We start from the raw sequence: 18,525 nt of genomic DNA, 5'->3' as shown, positions 1-18,525 counted from the left end.
GACGCTTCCTTTCCCTTTGGTTCAACGTCAGTTTTTGATTGGTGTAAAACCAAGCAATCAGATTTATTGAAATGGACGCTGAATTGTGAAAGGAGAATCAAGCGACAGTTTACCCAATCGAATCAACAGAAATTTTGAAAATCTAAACCAATAATACGAGAATAACATAATTGTAATGCTGGTCATACATATTTGAACGTATATAATTGCAAATTACAAGCCCCAGAGAAAGTTATTTTTAAGTTTTCACTTTTACGGTAAGTTCTATTAATCCAAAAAGAGGTGTCCAGAAATAGATAGTAATACTTTTTATAAATTCCTACTAAACAATAATTCGTGCTGTTTAATTAATATTATCCCAGATAATAGAATAAATTGGCGATTTCCTAGTGAATTTGAATAATATTAATTTTTCAACTTATTCAGGAAGAATATAGCAGATCAAATATTGCGTCATCTTCGTAATCAATAGGGAAAAAAAAAAAAAAAAACAGAATTGACCGCATGGTATAGTTTTTGATAACAACAAAAACTGAATGTCATGCTTTAATATCAATTTGATATAGCAGATATTCGTGCTTTCATTCTATAAAAGAAAGTGATAACACTTTGGTGATTCCTTATCTAATTGTTGTTCGCCGACAGAATCGAGTGTGTTGTTTGTTATATTCATTAATACATATGATGTATAGAACACTGAGTATTGGTTTTTTTATAAGATGTGATTTTAATTAATCACATACAATATAAATCTTTGAAAACTTAAAAAAACAATGTTTTGAATCCGAAATTTGCATTTAAACTTTTGAATAATGAATGAACTTCTTGTTATTATATAATACCATCCTATTAGATATATATATATGTGCGTGTGTGTGTGTATATATATATGTACAATGATTTATGATTAGTCTGATCATTATATTTCTCAATTTTCTCTTGTGCAGTCGGCTCGCGGGAAATGTAAACGGTGTATGGTACACATAAAGTAGAATTTTGAGAATATCATGCGCGCTAGCTAAGCGCATGGAAAAATTGGGTCGATGTGCGAAAGATGGCGGCTATTGCGTGGTGTATGTGAAAAAGATTCGTACATAGATTTTGCCTGTAGTTTTTACCAAAACATGACAAGATATGGAAAAGCGTATTTGTATGTGCACGCCGCTACTATACGCGGAAGGTTCGTAATGTTGATGAATATTCAGATTCCATGTTTCCTATTCGCGTAGAAGACGTTTGTTTACGATAAAGTTTGTATAATACTACAACGTGAAGTGGAGTGTTGCAAGGGAAAAAGAGACCCTAACGTAGGTGAGACTGGAGAACAAGTGTTGCCGGACTTCGGCCCGGTAAGAAGATCAGTAGAGATGCTGAAGCAATTGCAGATGGGGATGAGAGCTTTCCTCTTGATGGCCTCCCGATTGTGGACATGCGTCTTCTTTCTCCTCAAGAAGCAGGTTAGAGCCGTAAGTAGGTGCTTCGCGCCTCTGCTAGCATCTTTTCCCTTACAATTTTTATAACATAATATCCTTCTGGTATTGTGTCAATTTCTCCATTAAATACATTATTCATGTTTTTCTATTTACAACAATCTTCCGTCGGTTCCAGTGAATATTTGTTATGATCATGTTGTCACAATATAGCGTGTTCATAATACAGCGTTAATTACGTTAAAATATTCCATGCAATGATTAAAAGCTCTTTTCTTTAACATTGTAATCCCTTTTTTTTGGTTCTGATGTTAAAACATATAGAATAATCATGATTATCATATTTTCTGGAGGGTCATATGAGGATTTGAAGTATCATATGCTTTTGCTATATCATTGTTAATCAGCGTTTTTAATTAGTAAACGATGTATATATTGTGTTCTATGTATTGTGTTTCTCACATATTAGATATATTTTAACAGCCAGGTAAATAATGACATTTGTTTACCATAAAACAATAAAGTATCTTAATTTGAGGAATCTTTTAATTTTTTTCCCTTATCTCTTATCTTTACACATGTTATATCCCATTAATATAAATATGTTTTATGTAAGCACATTGCATTTAATCATTATTTCTATTGCTTATTTATGTTAATAATAGAGGCATTATTGTGTATATCTAAATATTAAATAAATAATTCATGTTTTATAATTGATGGATTTTTAGATATCACAAATGCAACCTGTTAAATATGAGATCTTCCCATTATCTCCATTGTCAAGGCATAGACTTAGTAAGTATTACTGATATTCTATGTTAGATGTGTTGCTATAAGCTATTAATGTATATATATAACTAAAATGTATTATAGGTATAGTTAAAAGGAAAGTACTAGTATTGGATTTGGATGAAACATTAATTCACTCCCATCATGATGGAGTAGCAAGGCCAACAGTTAGATTTGGTACACCACCGGATTTTATTCTTAAGGTGAAAATAGATAGACATCCAGTCAGATTTTTTGTCCACAAAAGACCACATGTAGATTTCTTTCTAGATATTGTTAGTCAATGGTAAGTGCCATTATTAGAAAGTAACTTTCATTTATATTTCAATTGAGACTTTGTACCTATTATGCCTTTAGATAAGAAATCATATCAATTATGAACTGTTGATATTTTTAATGTAACATATGCTATTAAATATATTGAAAAATAAATGTCCTTTCTTTTTCCTTTTTTTAAAGGTACGAACTAGTGGTTTTCACTGCTTCCATGGAAATCTATGGAGCAGCTGTTGCAGAAAAGTTAGATAACAACAGGGGTATTTTAAGAAGAAGATACTATAGACAACATTGTACACCAGAAATGGGTTCCTATACTAAAGATCTATCTGCAATTTGTTCAGATCTAGCATCAGTCTTTATACTTGATAATAGTCCTGGAGCCTACAGGGCTTATCCTCGTAAGTATTCATAATATTTATTTTTCTTAATGCAATAATATTAATTTTTCATGACTCTTATAATGTAGTTGTCTGATTTAACACGATTTCCTAATTTTTTAATTTTTTTCGTATGTATTAAAAATAATCATGTATTGTAAAACTGTTTAATTTTATGCATGATACAACAATAATTGTGAACAAATTATTAGAAATACGAAAACAATTAATAAAAGATGAAATGGATATATACACAAATTTAGTATACATATTTACATATAGGATTGTTTTTACAATTTTAATACTATTGTCGTATCATGTACTATATATCACAACCTGTAGTCAGAACTTGCTTACATGTGCACAACTATGTGTAGTGGAATAATTCTATCTTGATCTACATTAAAAATATTGATTAAATATTTCCTAATCTCATTACTCAACAACTTTTAATCAAATTCATTCAGAAATTGCACTCATAAATAACATTCTACAAATACATTCTGATGTCCATATGCTTTAATGATTAAAGACGTTTTGTGTACCGATTGTAGTTGTTAGGGATACAAATAAATACAGAATTATATATTATTTTATGAGTTTATATTGTCTATGCAACCATTGATATCAAATTATTCCATCATTGCAATTTTATTTTGTAAAATAAAACATCGAAACTAAGATTTAAAACATTATTTAAGATACGTAGTTTATTTTATGAAACTTTTTCTACCTGATCAAATTTATTAATTTTTTAATTTAAATCAATTTCGGTGCATCTATTACTGTTATTATCGTTGCTATAATCGTTGCTGTAATTATTTTAAATAAACGGTGCTGCGCGCATTAATAACAGAGAAAACATTGACATATTTTATAATTTTTCTTTCATGTCGTTTAGTTCCTACACTTACATTTTATATAGTTTGACTGGGTAAACAAATAATGAAATCGAACACCGAGATAAATTTTATTGAAAAACGTATCTATTTGCAGCTATCAGCGTTGATGTTCTGTAAGCAAGCACTGAATACAGGCCTATGGATAGATGTAAAATATGCTCAATTGCCAATGCTCCTCCACTTGAATAAGCACTGGACACTACGCCGAATTGGCAATGAACTAATTTCGACTGTTTTAATCGTTTTTTTTAATAATTCCTGTGTATCAGGTACTAGATTAAAGATTAGATTTTATTTTTATTCAATGCTTTTTATCTCCAGCATTCAAGAAAATCATAATCCATTCTTTAGAAATTGAGTAGTATATTTTTACATAAAGAAAGTGTTGTATAATAGGATTTTCTTGGATGTTATATTGGACAACTATAATTTTTTAATTGATATTTCGTTTTTAGATATTTTAGATTTAAAAATGTTATTCACGTGTTAAGCATTTTTAGGAAGCAATTGTTTATTCCTTTTTTTCTGTTTATGGCAGATAACGCAATACCAATAAAATCATGGTTTAGCGACGCGGGAGATACTGCTCTGTTAAGTTTACTTCCAGTTTTGGATGCGCTTCGTTTTACACAGGATGTGCGGTCTGTTCTTTCAAGGAATTTACATTTACATCATACTTGGTAGCACAGTTTGGATTAATTAATAAATTAGATTTATTAGAGACCGAACTACAAAACGTTTAGCGTGTTTAATCTAGGATTATTGTTACTGGTACTGTGTTAATAGACATTAGGATGCTGACTAAACGATGCGACAATGATCCCTGACACACACCCTGTCCTCATTTTCTACGCTCGTTAGAAAACAAAACTGTAGCGAGTAAGTCTGAAAGGGAGTGGGACCTTCAACCAAACTATTTACATTAGCACAAAATATCCCGGTATTTTCGTTATGTTCATGTGTGCGCAATACTATATATGTACGTACGCGAATGGTACATACGCAAAAACAATTACACATATACACACATGCATACATGACAAACATACAGAGCTTCTTAAGAAAAAAATGTATTTGCCAAAGATCAAGATTTTCAGTTAACATAGATTTATATATTTTACTTGAAATAATTTTGTTCTAAGTGGAGATATGCAAAACATTTTAAGTATTTTGCCACACATGATAAAAAAGTGTTATATTTTTTAAACAAATTATTTCTGTTATATATAATATTAGTAAACTTAAAGTGTAGTATTAAAAAAAGGATAATCTAATACTAAGTCACACTTTAAATGGACTTCGCTGTAACTCACTGTATCAGTGAGGCAGCTATCCTGGATATAACTAATAATAAAAAGAAGTATTAAAGAACTATGAAGAAGCGATATTTGATTTCAATAAATTTTTAAAAAGGTTAAAATTCTTTAAAACGCAATGTACGATGTTAAAGAGTTAAAATAGACGAATAAAGTAACAGTGAACGGATGTAATCGTACATATAGCTCTACAGTACATTTGTTCGCTTGTTTAAGCATTCAAAGTAATATTGAAGATTAAATGGTTTGTACTATGGTGAGGAATGTGTTTGTTGCAGAATGATTGATTTGAGTGAATGAAAAGTGTAATCAAGCCATTAAACATTTCACATAGCATTTATATATATGATACATAAATATATATATAAATGTTAGTTTCACTTAATCATAAAACTTCAATTTAAAAAAAATATGCCCATGTGCGCAAGATTGAAATAATAATTTGTTCTCAAATAAATTGCATATGATTGAGAACATTTGTTTATTTATTGACGTATATCAAATGAATTGCTCACAAGGATTTATATTATTAATAGTAATTTATTCCCCCAAAGTAATAAGAGCAGCCATGGGTCATAGGTATAAGATAAAGCAGGATTACACCACATTTAATAAAATAAAGTCTTTCTGTACATAGTATACCTGTATGTACATGTATGTATGCTCTGTTATCACATACATGCAATTATATCTATATGTCAAGGAAATATTAATTTTTTAATTTCAAATATACACTGCAAAATCAACTTGTATAAAATATTCCTTGGCTTAATATGGTTCTATGTATCGCGATTGTCTTTTTAAATTCAAATATGAATTAAAATGTACATATTTAGTTTGTAAAGCTAGTTTGTATTTTTGGTTTTTATACCTTTCCCATCATATCGTTAAATATTTCATATAGATGATTTGTTCTAAGTAATAAACAATGTTATATAGTAATGTGACTGTGCATTAGGAATATTGTTAAGAAAAAGTTTTATTTTTTATTTACTTTTTTATTTCAATATCATAAAAATTATTAAACAATATTTGAGGCCTTTAACAACAGAGATGGAAGATTGATGCTAATAATCAAAGCCGAACAAATGTTAGTTCTTTCAGAGATTCCCAAAAAAAAGAAAAATAAATAAAAATTAAGTAACAAGCGTCATTTATAAAAATTTAATATTATTTAAAGTATGATGCATTATATATGTTCCTTTGTTTTACAAACAACTTCACATTTTTATAGGAACTAAAACGATTACTGTGTGACTTTTGGAATGAAGTGAACACAGAGTTGGGCAAAATAAAAGTTGAATCGGTAATATAATAAGAGTAAAAACTTCGATTCTTAATATATATTACACGTGATCAAAATCATCTATTCCTTTTAATAGACATCACAGAGTGTTCTGTACATTGAAGACTGTTATGGTGGAAGTGAATGTTTATGAATTATCTTGAATTTACACCTTAGGCGGATCTTCGCGAATCATTTCCAGAGAACTATCTGAATTATTAGCGCTACTTCCACTTCCAGCATCATCTTCTCGTTCAGTTGATTTTTCCTGACTTGTACCTGCAGCATCTAATTGCCATGTTGGTATAGATATAGATGGTACTGATGCTGGCGCACTTGGAAATTGTTTTCTGTTTAAAATTCAAAATTTTGGTAAATACGAATAATTGTAAATTCCTTGACTTTCTACGTACAAATTTTATACAATTTTGGTAATACTAATTACAAAATTATGCAAGAATATTAAATGTAGAATCTGTTTTTTACATATTTTTTGTAATCAATCACAATTTGATTGATATATTTTATAGTTCTTTTATTCAAAAAAATTTTTACTTTTGTATTTTTAAATGAATGTATTTGAGTGATTGGATATGAAATATATGCATGTTTGTATGTGTGCGAATCAGCATAAAAGAAGGAGAAAAGAAGCTTTTGTATAAAAATTATATCTTAAGATTATTGTATAAATTTAAAAATAAAATAGTATATGATGTATAAACAGAATGATTATCTTGTATAGGAATAAATGTTATAAATTCTAATTGTTGATTACGTATTGTGTCCTAATATACTTCAATATGTAATCATGTTAAAGCATAATTACATACATAAATGTATATTATACCTTGATAAAAGTAAAGATTTGAGACTAGCTAAATCTTGTTTCAATTCTTGTACCAATTGAGGTACCATTGGGTCCATAAATTGATTCTGCGTCAACTTTTGGACATCTCCTTCAACTTTAGAAATAGATTCTTTTACTTCTTTCATGGAATTTTGAATAGTCTTGTCTAACTCAGTAACTGAATCCTTTATGCTATCCTTCTTTTTCCGGCCAAATAGAAATGGTTCAATAAATTTCTACAATGAAGTACGATACAATTAACTTGTTATATGATTTGAAAGTAAGGCTTGTACTATGTACATGCGATAATACCTTGTAAAACCAATAAATGCAATATATAGTAGCTCCAATTAAAGCCGTAGCATTGAAGAATTCTTTAATTCTTTGGAACAAAGTTATTTGGTATGGGTATGTTTGAAAATATGGATACATTTGTCTCGGTGGAATAGGGACCACTGTATAATCATTTGAATTATGAACAACATTTTGATCAATCGTTATGTCAATAGAAGCTAATTTAAATGCTCTTTTAATTTCTTCCTCTGTTAAACCCTTTCTTTGAAGAAATTCTTCTTTACGTCCAATAGGACTATTTTGTACTTTAGGATTTTGTAAAAATTCTACTGCTGTTTTTACCTTAAAGAAACATTTTTATCAACTTTTTATATTAAAATATTTTTAACAAAAAATATATATTTATTACATCATTTTATCCTTAATACTTATATAATCAGTCAATGTTCACATTTATCTCGTATCGTTCTGCTGAAATTCCTTAATATATGACAAAATATTAAGATATTTAAATAAATATACATACGTAAATATATATATACATATATATAGCCTAAGAATAATAGTAACTTACTAAATTTTCCCTCAAAGCAAGGTTATTATTATTTGCATCTTGGTTAGCCATAGCCATAATTAAAGGTATGATCACTTTTACGAAAGTATCATAACTATGTATTCAATATTCAGTTTTTTCTTATGTAAATCATTTTGTAATACTAGGTACACATGTATCAGAAAACATTACAACGCGCAGGCGTTGTTATAAATACTTGATATAGTATCTTTCGGTTAAAAGAAGATTTTCAAATATCTACCAAGAAAATTATTGAACTCTGTTTTTTATATTTAATTAAAATATATCATATGTATAGATATCAAATAACAAAAGAAACATGAATTTCTTATATCATTAAAAATATAGAGAGTAATCTTATACACATATTTGTTGAATTTTTGTATTACCTGCATAAAGAAATATAATCGGCGCAAACAAAAGATTTTCTGAGCGTGCAAAGGAAGAGTTTAATTAGTAGACTGGAAACTTGTAAATTGTCGATAAATTCAATATCTTTTTAATATTTTTATTATAGTGATTAAACATATAAATGTACAACTACCGGTTTTGAAATCAATACAACAACCCTACTTGCCCTATAAACTTATAATTAAGATATTTGCAATCATAATGATGGATAGATAAATCTAAATTTAGATACAACGCATTGCTATATATTATATTAATCTATTATTATTTTAAACTTAACTTATCGTAATAGCATGTCTTTGAGATACGTAGTATAAAGAAGTGGGTGTTGCTTTCGTCATTTGATAGTTCGCACTTGTATCAGTAGGTTGGTACTGATACTGTACGTTTCGGAGGCTGATACAAATTAGTCTCTTATTTTTATTAATCGCATTAAGAGTCATGTGTAAGTGATCTTTTACAATTCTGAAACTTATATTTATGGATATTTGCATTTTATAATTTTCGGAGAATTTTCGATAATGATAGTGCTTACGATATAGGCCGTTCATTTCCGATCAATAATACTAACCGTTTACAAGACATATTAGAGAACCTCAAATGTCATTTAAGAAAAGGGGCGTTATCTTTTACTTGATGTAAGAAGTTTACGTTAATTTTTAGATAAATTGCTCCTCTCATTTTCTTCAAAGCTAGTCTTTATAGTATTTGAATTGAATTAATGCAATATTGTCCCAAAAAAATTTTCATATCACTACTTGCATTCATTGATTTTTAATTCTTTTGAACGTCTAACAATGTTTTTTAATACGTGCTATATTTATGTTACAACACATTTCCATCATTATATATAAATTCCTAAAATTAAACATTTTAAGGCCGTAATTAAAAAAGTGTTAAATTTGATAAATATATTATATTAAATATTAGATACATTTTATCTTAGAAAGTATATAAGATTTACAAATATATTTTGATAAATCCAAAATTTTGTATGGTAATAAATAAATATTATGTGTTTATAGATTGATTCTAATTGGAATAATAAAAGGTACCCTCTGTCAAAATGATAGGGGGTTTATTTGTCTACAATCATAAGGGAGAGGTACTTATCTCCAGAGTTTATAGAGATGACATTGGACGAAATGCAGTTGATGCATTTCGTGTCAATGTTATCCATGCTAGGCAACAAGTACGTTCCCCTGTTACCAATATTGCCAGAACATCATTCTTTCATATAAAACGTGCTAATATTTGGCTGGCTGCTGTTACTAAACAAAATGTTAATGCTGCAATGGTTTTTGAGTTCTTATTAAAAATTATCGATGTTATGCAATCATATTTTGGTAAGATTTCTGAGGAGAATATCAAGAACAACTTTGTGCTAATCTATGAGCTTTTGGATGGTTAGTACCGTAATATGTCATATAAAGATATTTCGATAAGCAAAAAATATTTTGTTTCTAAAGTATAATTAAATTTATTGTCTAGAAATCTTGGATTTTGGGTATCCACAGAATTGTGATACTGGAGTCTTAAAAACATTCATTACTCAACAAGGAGTAAAATCTGCAACAAAGGAAGAACAGGCTCAAATAACCTCCCAAGTAACTGGTCAGATTGGATGGAGAAGAGAGGGTATCAAGTACAGACGTAATGAATTATTCCTTGATGTTCTTGAATATGTGAATCTCTTAATGAGTCCTCAAGGGCAAGTGCTAAGTGCACATGTTGCTGGGAAGGTTATTATTCAAGGGATATAATGAGGGAACAGCTGAGGTTTTGGAAAACTTATTAATCTAACATTTCTACCATAACAGGTTGTGATGAAATCTTATTTGTCTGGAATGCCAGAATGTAAGTTTGGAATCAATGATAAGATTGTTATGGAGGCTAAAGGTATGAAAGGTGGAAGCGGTTTGGGAGGTGGTGGAGACGATCCTACAGGTGCTAGATCTGGGAAACCTGTTGTTGTAATCGATGACTGCCAATTTCATCAGTGTGTCAAGCTTAGTAAATTCGAGACAGAACATGCTATCAGTTTCATACCTCCTGATGGAGAATTTGAGTTGATGAGGTAAAAATTCTTCGGGGAAACATTATGAATGTAAAACTAATAATCTTAATTAATATTTGTTGGTGATGTTTTGCAGATATCGCACCACCAAAGATATATCATTGCCTTTCCGCGTAATTCCATTAGTGCGTGAAGTGGGGCGTACAAAGATGGAAGTGAAAGCAGTACTAAAGTCAAACTTTAAACCATCTTTGTTGGGACAAAAGATCGAAGTTCGAGTACCTACTCCTCTGAATACCGCTGGAGTACAATTGATTTGCTTGAAAGGGAAAGCAAAGTATAAAGCATCCGAAAATGCTATCGTATGGAAAATTAAACGTATGGCCGGTATGAAAGAAACTCAGCTATCAGCGGAAATCGATTTGCTTGAAACTGATACAAAAAAGAGGTGGACCCGGCCGCCTATATCGATGAATTTCGAAGTACCATTTGCGCCCTCTGGATTCAAAGTTCGGTACTTGAAAGTATTTGAATCCAAATTGAACTATTCCGATCATGATGTTATAAAATGGGTGAGATACATAGGCCGAAGTGGTCTATACGAGACACGATGTTAATGAAATATCATCGCATTATTGTAAATGAGTAACCTCAAGGCATAAATACGATTTTCTCAAAATTATCACTTTACGGCGCATATTTAAATAGTTGCCTGAAATACTTAGATTAACTGACGAATGGTTAAACGTATAAATGGTTAAACGTATAAATGGATAGATACCAAGAGGGGAAGATCTTTGTGCCAATGTGTTTTATAATCTAATTTCTTTCGCGTGTTATATTTTACTGCGACATGTGAGTTCTTTTTAAGAACCTTTTTCTATAACAATTTTATTCTATCTGAGTTTTAGCGAAATTCCAACTTTTGTGAAAGTTAATATTTATGTAATGTCATGCGTCGGATTAGATTTTAATCTTGAACATACATGTATTATATCATACTTCATTATACGTTACGTTAACGGCATTTTTTATTCTTTTTTATAAAATAAAAATTCATGACCTCTTTGGTATCATAACAACGAGAAAATTTAAAGTAATTGCTAAACACCGTGAATGATATTTAAAATGCGCTCAATAAAGTCTAGATTATTGAACATATTTGTTGTCATTTATGAAAATGAATAGAGAATATCTCGATTCATTGTAAAGGAATAATTTTGTCTCTCTATGTTAAAATTCATATGCATAATAAAGTATGTATGTAATTTAAAATGTTATGTTATGTCGTAATTTTTTAAAATAACGTTAATCGTTAAATGGTTGATTTCTATATTGTTGATTACAAAGTACCTTTTTATATTGTTCATATTAATTTTATATTGTTCATATAATTTTCGAATGTAACGATAGAATGAAAAAGCAATATGGCCGCGAAAGGGCAGTTATAATTGTTATTTTTGAATTTGAATCTTTTCTATATCTTTTTTACGGTAGTAATAATCTAAAAGGCATATGATTTTTTATTTTTGGATAAAATTTTTATCTTCATCATGACCGATAAAATGATCATAAATTTATTTCGAAATCAGTCATACACTTGTAATTGAGTATTGAGCTAAAATTTTCTCCGTTACTTTCTCTTTGATTTACTCTAAGACTTTTGTAATAGTTTATGATAATTATATAAACTTACCATTCGTAGTTATTTCTGCAGCAACGAGACCAAGAATTGCGATGTTATCCCAAATTTCAGCTTCTTTTTTCACATGAATTTCACTACCAATCGCACAATAATGTTCGCGGGATTTCACGGCAAAACGAACTAACGTATATAATTCAAATTACAAATAGAGTCAAATCACGCAAGTGTAGTCGTTCAAATTTGAAATCAATCAAATGTATCGTTATTTCATATATATTTTATAATTTAATTAATTAAATTCTTCAATTAAATAAACATTTCTAATACAATTATTTTTGTTAAACAATCGCTGTATTAAATCCAACTTTTGAATAGAAAATTTATAATTACATGAATTTATATGCACAAATATACCGGAAGTTGAAATTATACAAGTTAGTTATTACTTGTAAATAAAAACTAAAACATCATCACATTTTTATCTTACGTCTTAATGATAAAACCAGGTACCTAATAATCAACATAGAAAATAAAAGATTTAATAATTCTCGTGAATCGTTTGTTAATCTAAAACTCCATTTTTTTCATAATCGATCGAGTAATTGATTTGACACACAACAAATTGAAAGCTGTCACGAACGCCAACGGAGAAAGGAGAAAGAAGCGAAGGGACGTGTCCTAATTAGTTTTAATCTGTTCGATTAATTAAGGTTTCGAGTGAATACAATTGAATCGGTGTGGCGACTTGGTAGTAGAAATTTAAATTTAAAGCGGAGTTTCTCATCTATATGTTACCCGCTTGCCTTGGTAGTAGAGCGTGATAACTTGTGCTTTGGCGCATGCGGCTCGCAGCCATACCCGTGCTCGTACCTGTCATGGATTCCAAGGATCGACCGCGAGCGCAGGCACGCGTGATCACACGATTTCATGCGTGAAAATCAACGATACATCGAGAGATTCGTGTATAAGAGTAATGCACGATTATGAACCGGTGGTAAAGTGGTGATATCTCATTGCTCTAAGTGTTGGCGCCGCGTAAACAATCGTCTCAAGATGAACCCTCTCGATACGGGTTACGGGCCTTCTGTCACACGGAGCACAGATATTGTAAGTATTTTATACAATGTATCTTTTGCTCGATCAAATAGATATATATTCGTGCTAAGCGAGACGATATATATTCCATGAGCCGATCTACGTTGATTTTGTATGCTGTCCTCGTACCGTAATGTCGAGCCTTAGAAAAGTATTTCCCGAACGTGACTGATAGTTTTTCCACCCGTGATTAGTTTCCACCTCGGTGAATTTCGGTGGAAACAAAATTCTTCGAATCCTGATCAGTTTACCAATGTTTAGGTTACACCGTGGTCGTGTATTGTATACGCCACGTCTTCGAGGTCTCGTGGCGATTCTCACCGAGCAGTTTTATGGGTACCGCTATTTTTAGTACATACCGTAAACCTGCAGCTCTGGCATAAACGAAGGTATTGAGAATTTTATAATTTTCGTTATATACCGGCACGTGTTGTTTCTCAAATTGTCGGCTCCCGGGTTATTTCAAAGGAATAAATGTGATTGGTGTGTGTATTCATGGCTATACGAAACGTTTTCAAAGTATCGGTTAGATTATTCGGTAGTACGGCGTTTGTTTCTGTGATGACAGTTTGATGAAATAAAAAATCGGACATTATCGAATTATCATTCTTGGCGGGAAATGTAAGGAAGCGTACAATAATCCGTCATATATCGAAATGTTAGCGTACAACGTGGTTTCATTAAACCATTGTATCTGGGCGAATTCATCGTAATCAGCTGTTATCAAGAACGTTGTTATATGTGTTTCCTGCCACTTGTGGTTCTACCAGCTATAATTTTATCGTAACGGATACGAGTCACCTTTACGGCTTTATTCTGCGTCGAATCGTTAATTATTAAATCAACAACGTCTCTTACTACTCCGCTGTTTTTTTTCGTCATCACCATATCATTCATCTTATCGCGTTACATCGGAAACGATAATCGATATTCGGCCAGTGGGACGGTTGAAATTTTAAATTTGAGCGGAGACTATTAAAAGACAAAACAGACAGTGGTGCCTTAGAGGTGAAAACCTGGTCGATTCAAAGTATACTTAGAAGCCAAGTTGTAATCTTCTGTTTAAGGAAACCTTGTGCTTGATGCACACATCGCGCGATAAAGGAACGACTAAATATTCTAAAGGGGAAGCGAAAACTATCGGTATTCACATTTATCTATCATAGCTAACGTCACGATTTCAATTTTCCACGATGCATCGTTCGAGTATTGTTGTTTTCTTTTGTATATATAGCTGGAGAATATATAGTATGTTAGGCGTACACCTGTTTCGTGAGTTATTTGAGTATTCGTATTCGATGTTGAATCAGTCTCTAAATTATTGTAAATAACTAACTGTTTATTTAACTGAGTCATTCGGTATTTATATTCTTTAATTATACTATTTATATTCCTTTTTTCTCCTATATTTTAGATAACAATAATTATATATATATATATGCACACAATTATATATATATATACACACATAGGATATACATAGCATATATATAAGATATATATAGGATTCGTTGGCACGGGTAATGCAAGTAAAAGTAGACACAGACTTCTTTGGACTTGTTGAGTCTAACACATAACTGGTATCACGTCGGGCACTGTGTGGGACGCTTAGAAATTGTACACAATACTAAGATTATACAGCGTGACTACATAACACCTGGATGCGTACTACTCTCATATAAATTACGACGAGTGTTGGCTATACATGTGTAGCATTAAAAAGTAAATAAATGTGATAGTCCATTATGTGTGAAGCGACTATCGAACGTATATAGCGGTTATCTGCCGATAGAGCGGCACGTGCAACGATAATAATAGAACTGTCGGTGCATTCACATACGGGGGATACCTGTTGTGTAGTATGTTAAAGACACAAAGTTTCACGCTCAGGCTCACTTCAATCATCAGCGGGATTAGACCTGATTAAATCGATAAATCCAATCGAGCTATGGCGTGGGAAATACACTTTCGCCTCTGAGTAGTATATTTGAACGATGTACCAATAGATTTCTGTAATCTTCAACGCCATATCCCATTATTTGATGATCGATAATTGGTCGATAGTTGCTATAACGAGCTATCGTAGTTCGCCTTGGTTTTGTGCTCGAGTTTCCTTTCTTTTTTGCAGTTCCAGACAAAGCGTATTATATTTTTAGTGTTCTCCCAGGTATCAATATCTTTTGTTTAATGAAATTAGGTCGGCGTAGCGCCTAAAGGAATATCAGATTTGATCGTTCTCAGAGTTAGCGTTTTGCACGTTACGTGGCGTTATTTTCTTAATTTACGAGAGATAAATCGGCTGTGTGACGTCATTTTCTGTTTGTATATCACGAATGTTTGTCAACTGGTTTTATGCCCAAGGTCTTTCGTACGGTGATAATGAAATACCATTTTATTTACGTTCTAGTCTAAAAATTCACTATGTGTTCTCTGGCTTTAAGTGTGCTAGTTTAATTGCTTCAGAGATATATCAGGAACAATTGGCTTGATAAGCAAGGTAGCTATGTGACGTGTAAAGAGTACGGAATAGTTCAAAGACCAGTAAAGATTAACATTCCACTTAACCACATGCCAAAATAATTTTATCCTGAATTATCTTTATCTCTTGGCCACCAACATAGTCATTTATATTGGTCAGGGAACGCTAACATACTTTTCGATAACATACTTTTTTTCGATTGTGTACCTCTTTATAACCGGATAGCCCAGGTTGTTTGATGTTATCGTTAAAATCCACGAGTCTACCGTGCACGTATGTTGGATCAATGACAAGGATAGGTGCGTTGCTAATCACGTGCCATTGAAGCAGAATAATCAGAGGATGAATTAATGTTATGTATATTCTAATCGCTATACAGTCGTCGCAGAATATAAAAAATAACGATCTCTTCTCTATTTTCTTTTCGTTAAGAAACATTAATGCAACTTCTGTATCGTTCGATACGGAAACGCGCATATCCGTTATCATTTCCTACGTCATTGTGCAACATATATGGTATACTGTATCCTGACGCCTTTCGTGGCGAGAAAGACACATTGGAACATTGTGAATGGCGTATATAGAAACGCATCTGCTTCGTCCCATCGAAGTAGATGCCTTTCAGCACGCGCTTTCTGTTTGTTTCGATTCGCAATAACGTTTATTTTATCGAAATGACATGAAAACGTTTGGCATATATCGAATATAAATAGCGTTCGGGGTATTTTCTCGCTGCACGGGGCAATGATTTGCACAAAAAGGTCATCGCGAACGATGTAACGTGATTAAATACGTTAATAGTAAATTGTGGGAAATGATGTTGTTGGAAAAGGTCGATCTATTTTTGCGTTGTGTTAAATAGAAACGTGCGAGGTCATTCGCGTTTTCTCGTTCCCCCATAATCGCTGGGTTTCCGCACGATTTTCACTCTTAATACGATCATCGTTAATGTACCATTACAACGTTATGAATGACCAATTAACGTTACTATCGTTGTATGCTTGCACTTGTAAACTCAATTAGCAACGAAGGTGGATGACAATTGACAATTGATCTTGCCGCGACATTTGTTTTAAGAGACACGGGATGTTAGAGCGATTATAACGTGTGTTTGTAGAACGTGTAGATTTGACGAAGTCTTAGCCATTTGTTACGGATAAATATAGAACTTGAATTCAGTTTCCATTTAACAGAATATTTGATTGCAATTTAGAATTAACAACGGAGAAACCTACTCCTATTATCGTCTCATAATTCGGAAAATATACGAAAAATTTCAACCTTCTGATCGAATTGCGTCACGTGTCCTGAATACCTGTGGACGATAATATGTACAGGATAGCAATCTCAATCTTTTTGGATAAAAACCACGAAGCATCGAAAAGATTTATTTCTAGGTCATATTCGACGAATATTTGAAAATTTCTATTTTCGACGTAAACATATTTGTCATTGCCCGTAATCTTGACATTTTCTTCCCAAAAGTTGCACTTGGAGACTTTCTGCGGATTTTTATTTACTGCTGTACACAATACACTTGGTCGGTACGAGTAATGTCCAACTAACTCGATCAATTTTCCCAACTACCATTTACGTTGTCGGCACGATTTTCAACGTGTGTACTTGTTGACAATCTGTACATGATTCGGCACGACTTCCTTCACTTTCTCAACTGGCTGTCTCGCCGCCTTCCTATCTCTCAGCCAGACGAGGTCGAGCCGGTGAACGATTCACCTTGCTCTTGAAAATATTACTCGCCGAAGTTATCGTCAACTTTGAAAAAGGGAATTCTATTTCTACGAATTCTTCTCGAAGGGTACATGCATGTGTCTGTTATCGTACTTTTGGATCTCTTGCCTTCTATTTCCTCTTGTTCTTGTCAAGTTTAAGACTGTGATTCGTGTCGGTGCTGCATGCAGTTTTATACAAGGTGTCTTAGCAATCAGCTAGGGATCGATCGTACGCGAAGGAACAAGTGGAAAATGTACGACGAACTATTTGGCGTGACGTTTCGTTTTGGAGAAAATCGAGTTTGAAAATTTGTCAACTATATCGGAACTAGAGCAATTTCGAACTGAACAGAAGTGAGTAATCGGCAGGAAGTTATTCTACTGTGAAAACAAGTTGAAAATTTAGAATGAAATTTGTTCAGAGCGTGTCTTCTGAGAAAATGAAGCTTGAAAATTTCAAGTACACATGTGCCAGGAAAATCCTTAATTAAAATGTATTTAAACTCTACTTTTTTTTTTATTTTTAACCAAATTTTAAACAGAAAAATATTATCTTACATTTTTCTTTATTTTTACACGTAGAATAACCTTCTACTAATTATTTGCTCGTAGATGGTCGGTAATTAGTCAAATTCCCATATACCAAATAAGTTTCCAAATTTAGCTTTATCGGAGAAACAGTGACGTATGAAAGAAAGTCGTTCTATATTTTCAATTTATTTTCAGTTCACGTAGAATCACTCGTTTGCCGATCGTATGACGATTATTGAGACGACGTACCGTATAGGCGAGATCGAGCAATGCGTGAAAATTCACGACGAGAAAGTAGTTGTTTGGCAAATCAGCCTGTAATTACAGAGTGACAAATTTAGGAAGTTGTAGCCTTTATCTGGTAATAGTAATAAATCTTTGGACTGAAAAGCGTCGGAGATGGTCGCGATGTTGTATGCATTTGTACAGGATATTAATGTTGGACAAACTGAAATGTGTGGCAGAGCATCGTGGCAAACTTGAAGCAAACAAACTTGCACCGACTAAAATGCTTCGCTCTT

At 31.9% G+C, this 18,525-nt stretch overlaps 4 protein-coding genes across 15 annotated transcripts in view; 3 read left to right on the top strand and 1 right to left on the bottom strand.

Annotated features, from left to right (window-relative positions):
* The first annotated feature begins 950 nt into the window (after nt 1-950).
* On the top strand, nt 951-7,905 carry Dd (CTD nuclear envelope phosphatase 1-like protein dullard). 4 transcript variants are annotated; one of them, XM_072012115.1, is made up of 6 exons: nt 951-1,180; nt 1,252-1,466; nt 2,162-2,228; nt 2,307-2,508; nt 2,682-2,899; nt 3,875-4,023. In XM_072012115.1, the coding sequence occupies exons 1-6, from the start codon at nt 1,135-1,137 to the stop codon at nt 3,895-3,897; spliced, it is 771 nt and encodes a 256-aa protein (XP_071868216.1). In that variant the 5' UTR covers nt 951-1,134; the 3' UTR covers nt 3,898-4,023. The 4 variants fall into 4 exon arrangements, with proteins under 4 accessions (XP_071868216.1, XP_071868215.1, XP_071868213.1 ...); XM_072012114.1 differs by lacking the exon at nt 3,875-4,023 and adding an exon at nt 4,319-7,905 and having other exon boundaries at nt 953-1,180; nt 1,276-1,466; XM_072012112.1 differs by lacking the exon at nt 3,875-4,023 and adding an exon at nt 4,319-7,905 and having other exon boundaries at nt 953-1,180.
* On the bottom strand, nt 6,425-12,238 carry Pex14 (peroxisomal biogenesis factor 14). 2 transcript variants are annotated; one of them, XM_072012120.1, is made up of 4 exons: nt 12,221-12,238; nt 7,541-7,864; nt 7,229-7,464; nt 6,425-6,731 (listed from the first exon to the last, which is right to left on the bottom strand). In XM_072012120.1, exons 1-4 carry the CDS (start codon nt 12,221-12,223, stop codon nt 6,548-6,550), a joined length of 747 nt encoding a protein of 248 aa, XP_071868221.1. In that variant the 5' UTR covers nt 12,224-12,238; the 3' UTR covers nt 6,425-6,547. The 2 variants fall into 2 exon arrangements, with proteins under 2 accessions (XP_071868221.1, XP_071868220.1); XM_072012119.1 differs by lacking the exon at nt 12,221-12,238 and adding an exon at nt 8,097-8,251.
* Ap-2mu (adaptor protein complex 2, mu subunit) lies at nt 8,808-11,804 on the top strand. Of its 2 annotated transcripts, none has more exons than XM_072012097.1 (5): nt 8,808-8,952; nt 9,533-9,913; nt 9,999-10,249; nt 10,328-10,584; nt 10,661-11,804. In XM_072012097.1, exons 2-5 carry the CDS (start codon nt 9,574-9,576, stop codon nt 11,139-11,141), a joined length of 1,329 nt encoding a protein of 442 aa, XP_071868198.1. In that variant the 5' UTR covers nt 8,808-8,952; nt 9,533-9,573; the 3' UTR covers nt 11,142-11,804. The 2 variants fall into 2 exon arrangements, with proteins under 2 accessions (XP_071868198.1, XP_071868199.1); XM_072012098.1 differs by lacking the exon at nt 8,808-8,952 and adding an exon at nt 9,008-9,145.
* Nucleotides 12,239-12,791: 553 nt separating the features above from the next.
* Nucleotides 12,792-18,525, top strand: part of Camta (Calmodulin-binding transcription activator) — a 40,706-nt gene continuing 34,972 nt past the window's right edge. For 2 of the 7 annotated variants that reach the window (XM_072012064.1, XM_072012060.1), the window contains exon 1: nt 12,795-13,276. The gene's annotated coding sequence lies outside the window, so the exon portion shown is untranslated. Of the gene's footprint in view, nt 13,277-13,525; nt 13,654-17,682; nt 17,828-18,525 lie in introns of those variants that run through there. The other 5 variants (XM_072012061.1, XM_072012065.1, XM_072012067.1 and 2 more) reach the window with 5 other exon arrangements.

The sequence above is a fragment of the Bombus fervidus genome, chromosome 10, assembly GCF_041682495.2.
Source record: "Bombus fervidus isolate BK054 chromosome 10, iyBomFerv1, whole genome shotgun sequence".
Taxonomy (NCBI): domain Eukaryota; kingdom Metazoa; phylum Arthropoda; class Insecta; order Hymenoptera; family Apidae; genus Bombus; species Bombus fervidus.
The sequence above is the reverse complement of the archived record's forward strand: the minus strand, read 5'-3'. Positions and strand labels throughout refer to the sequence as shown.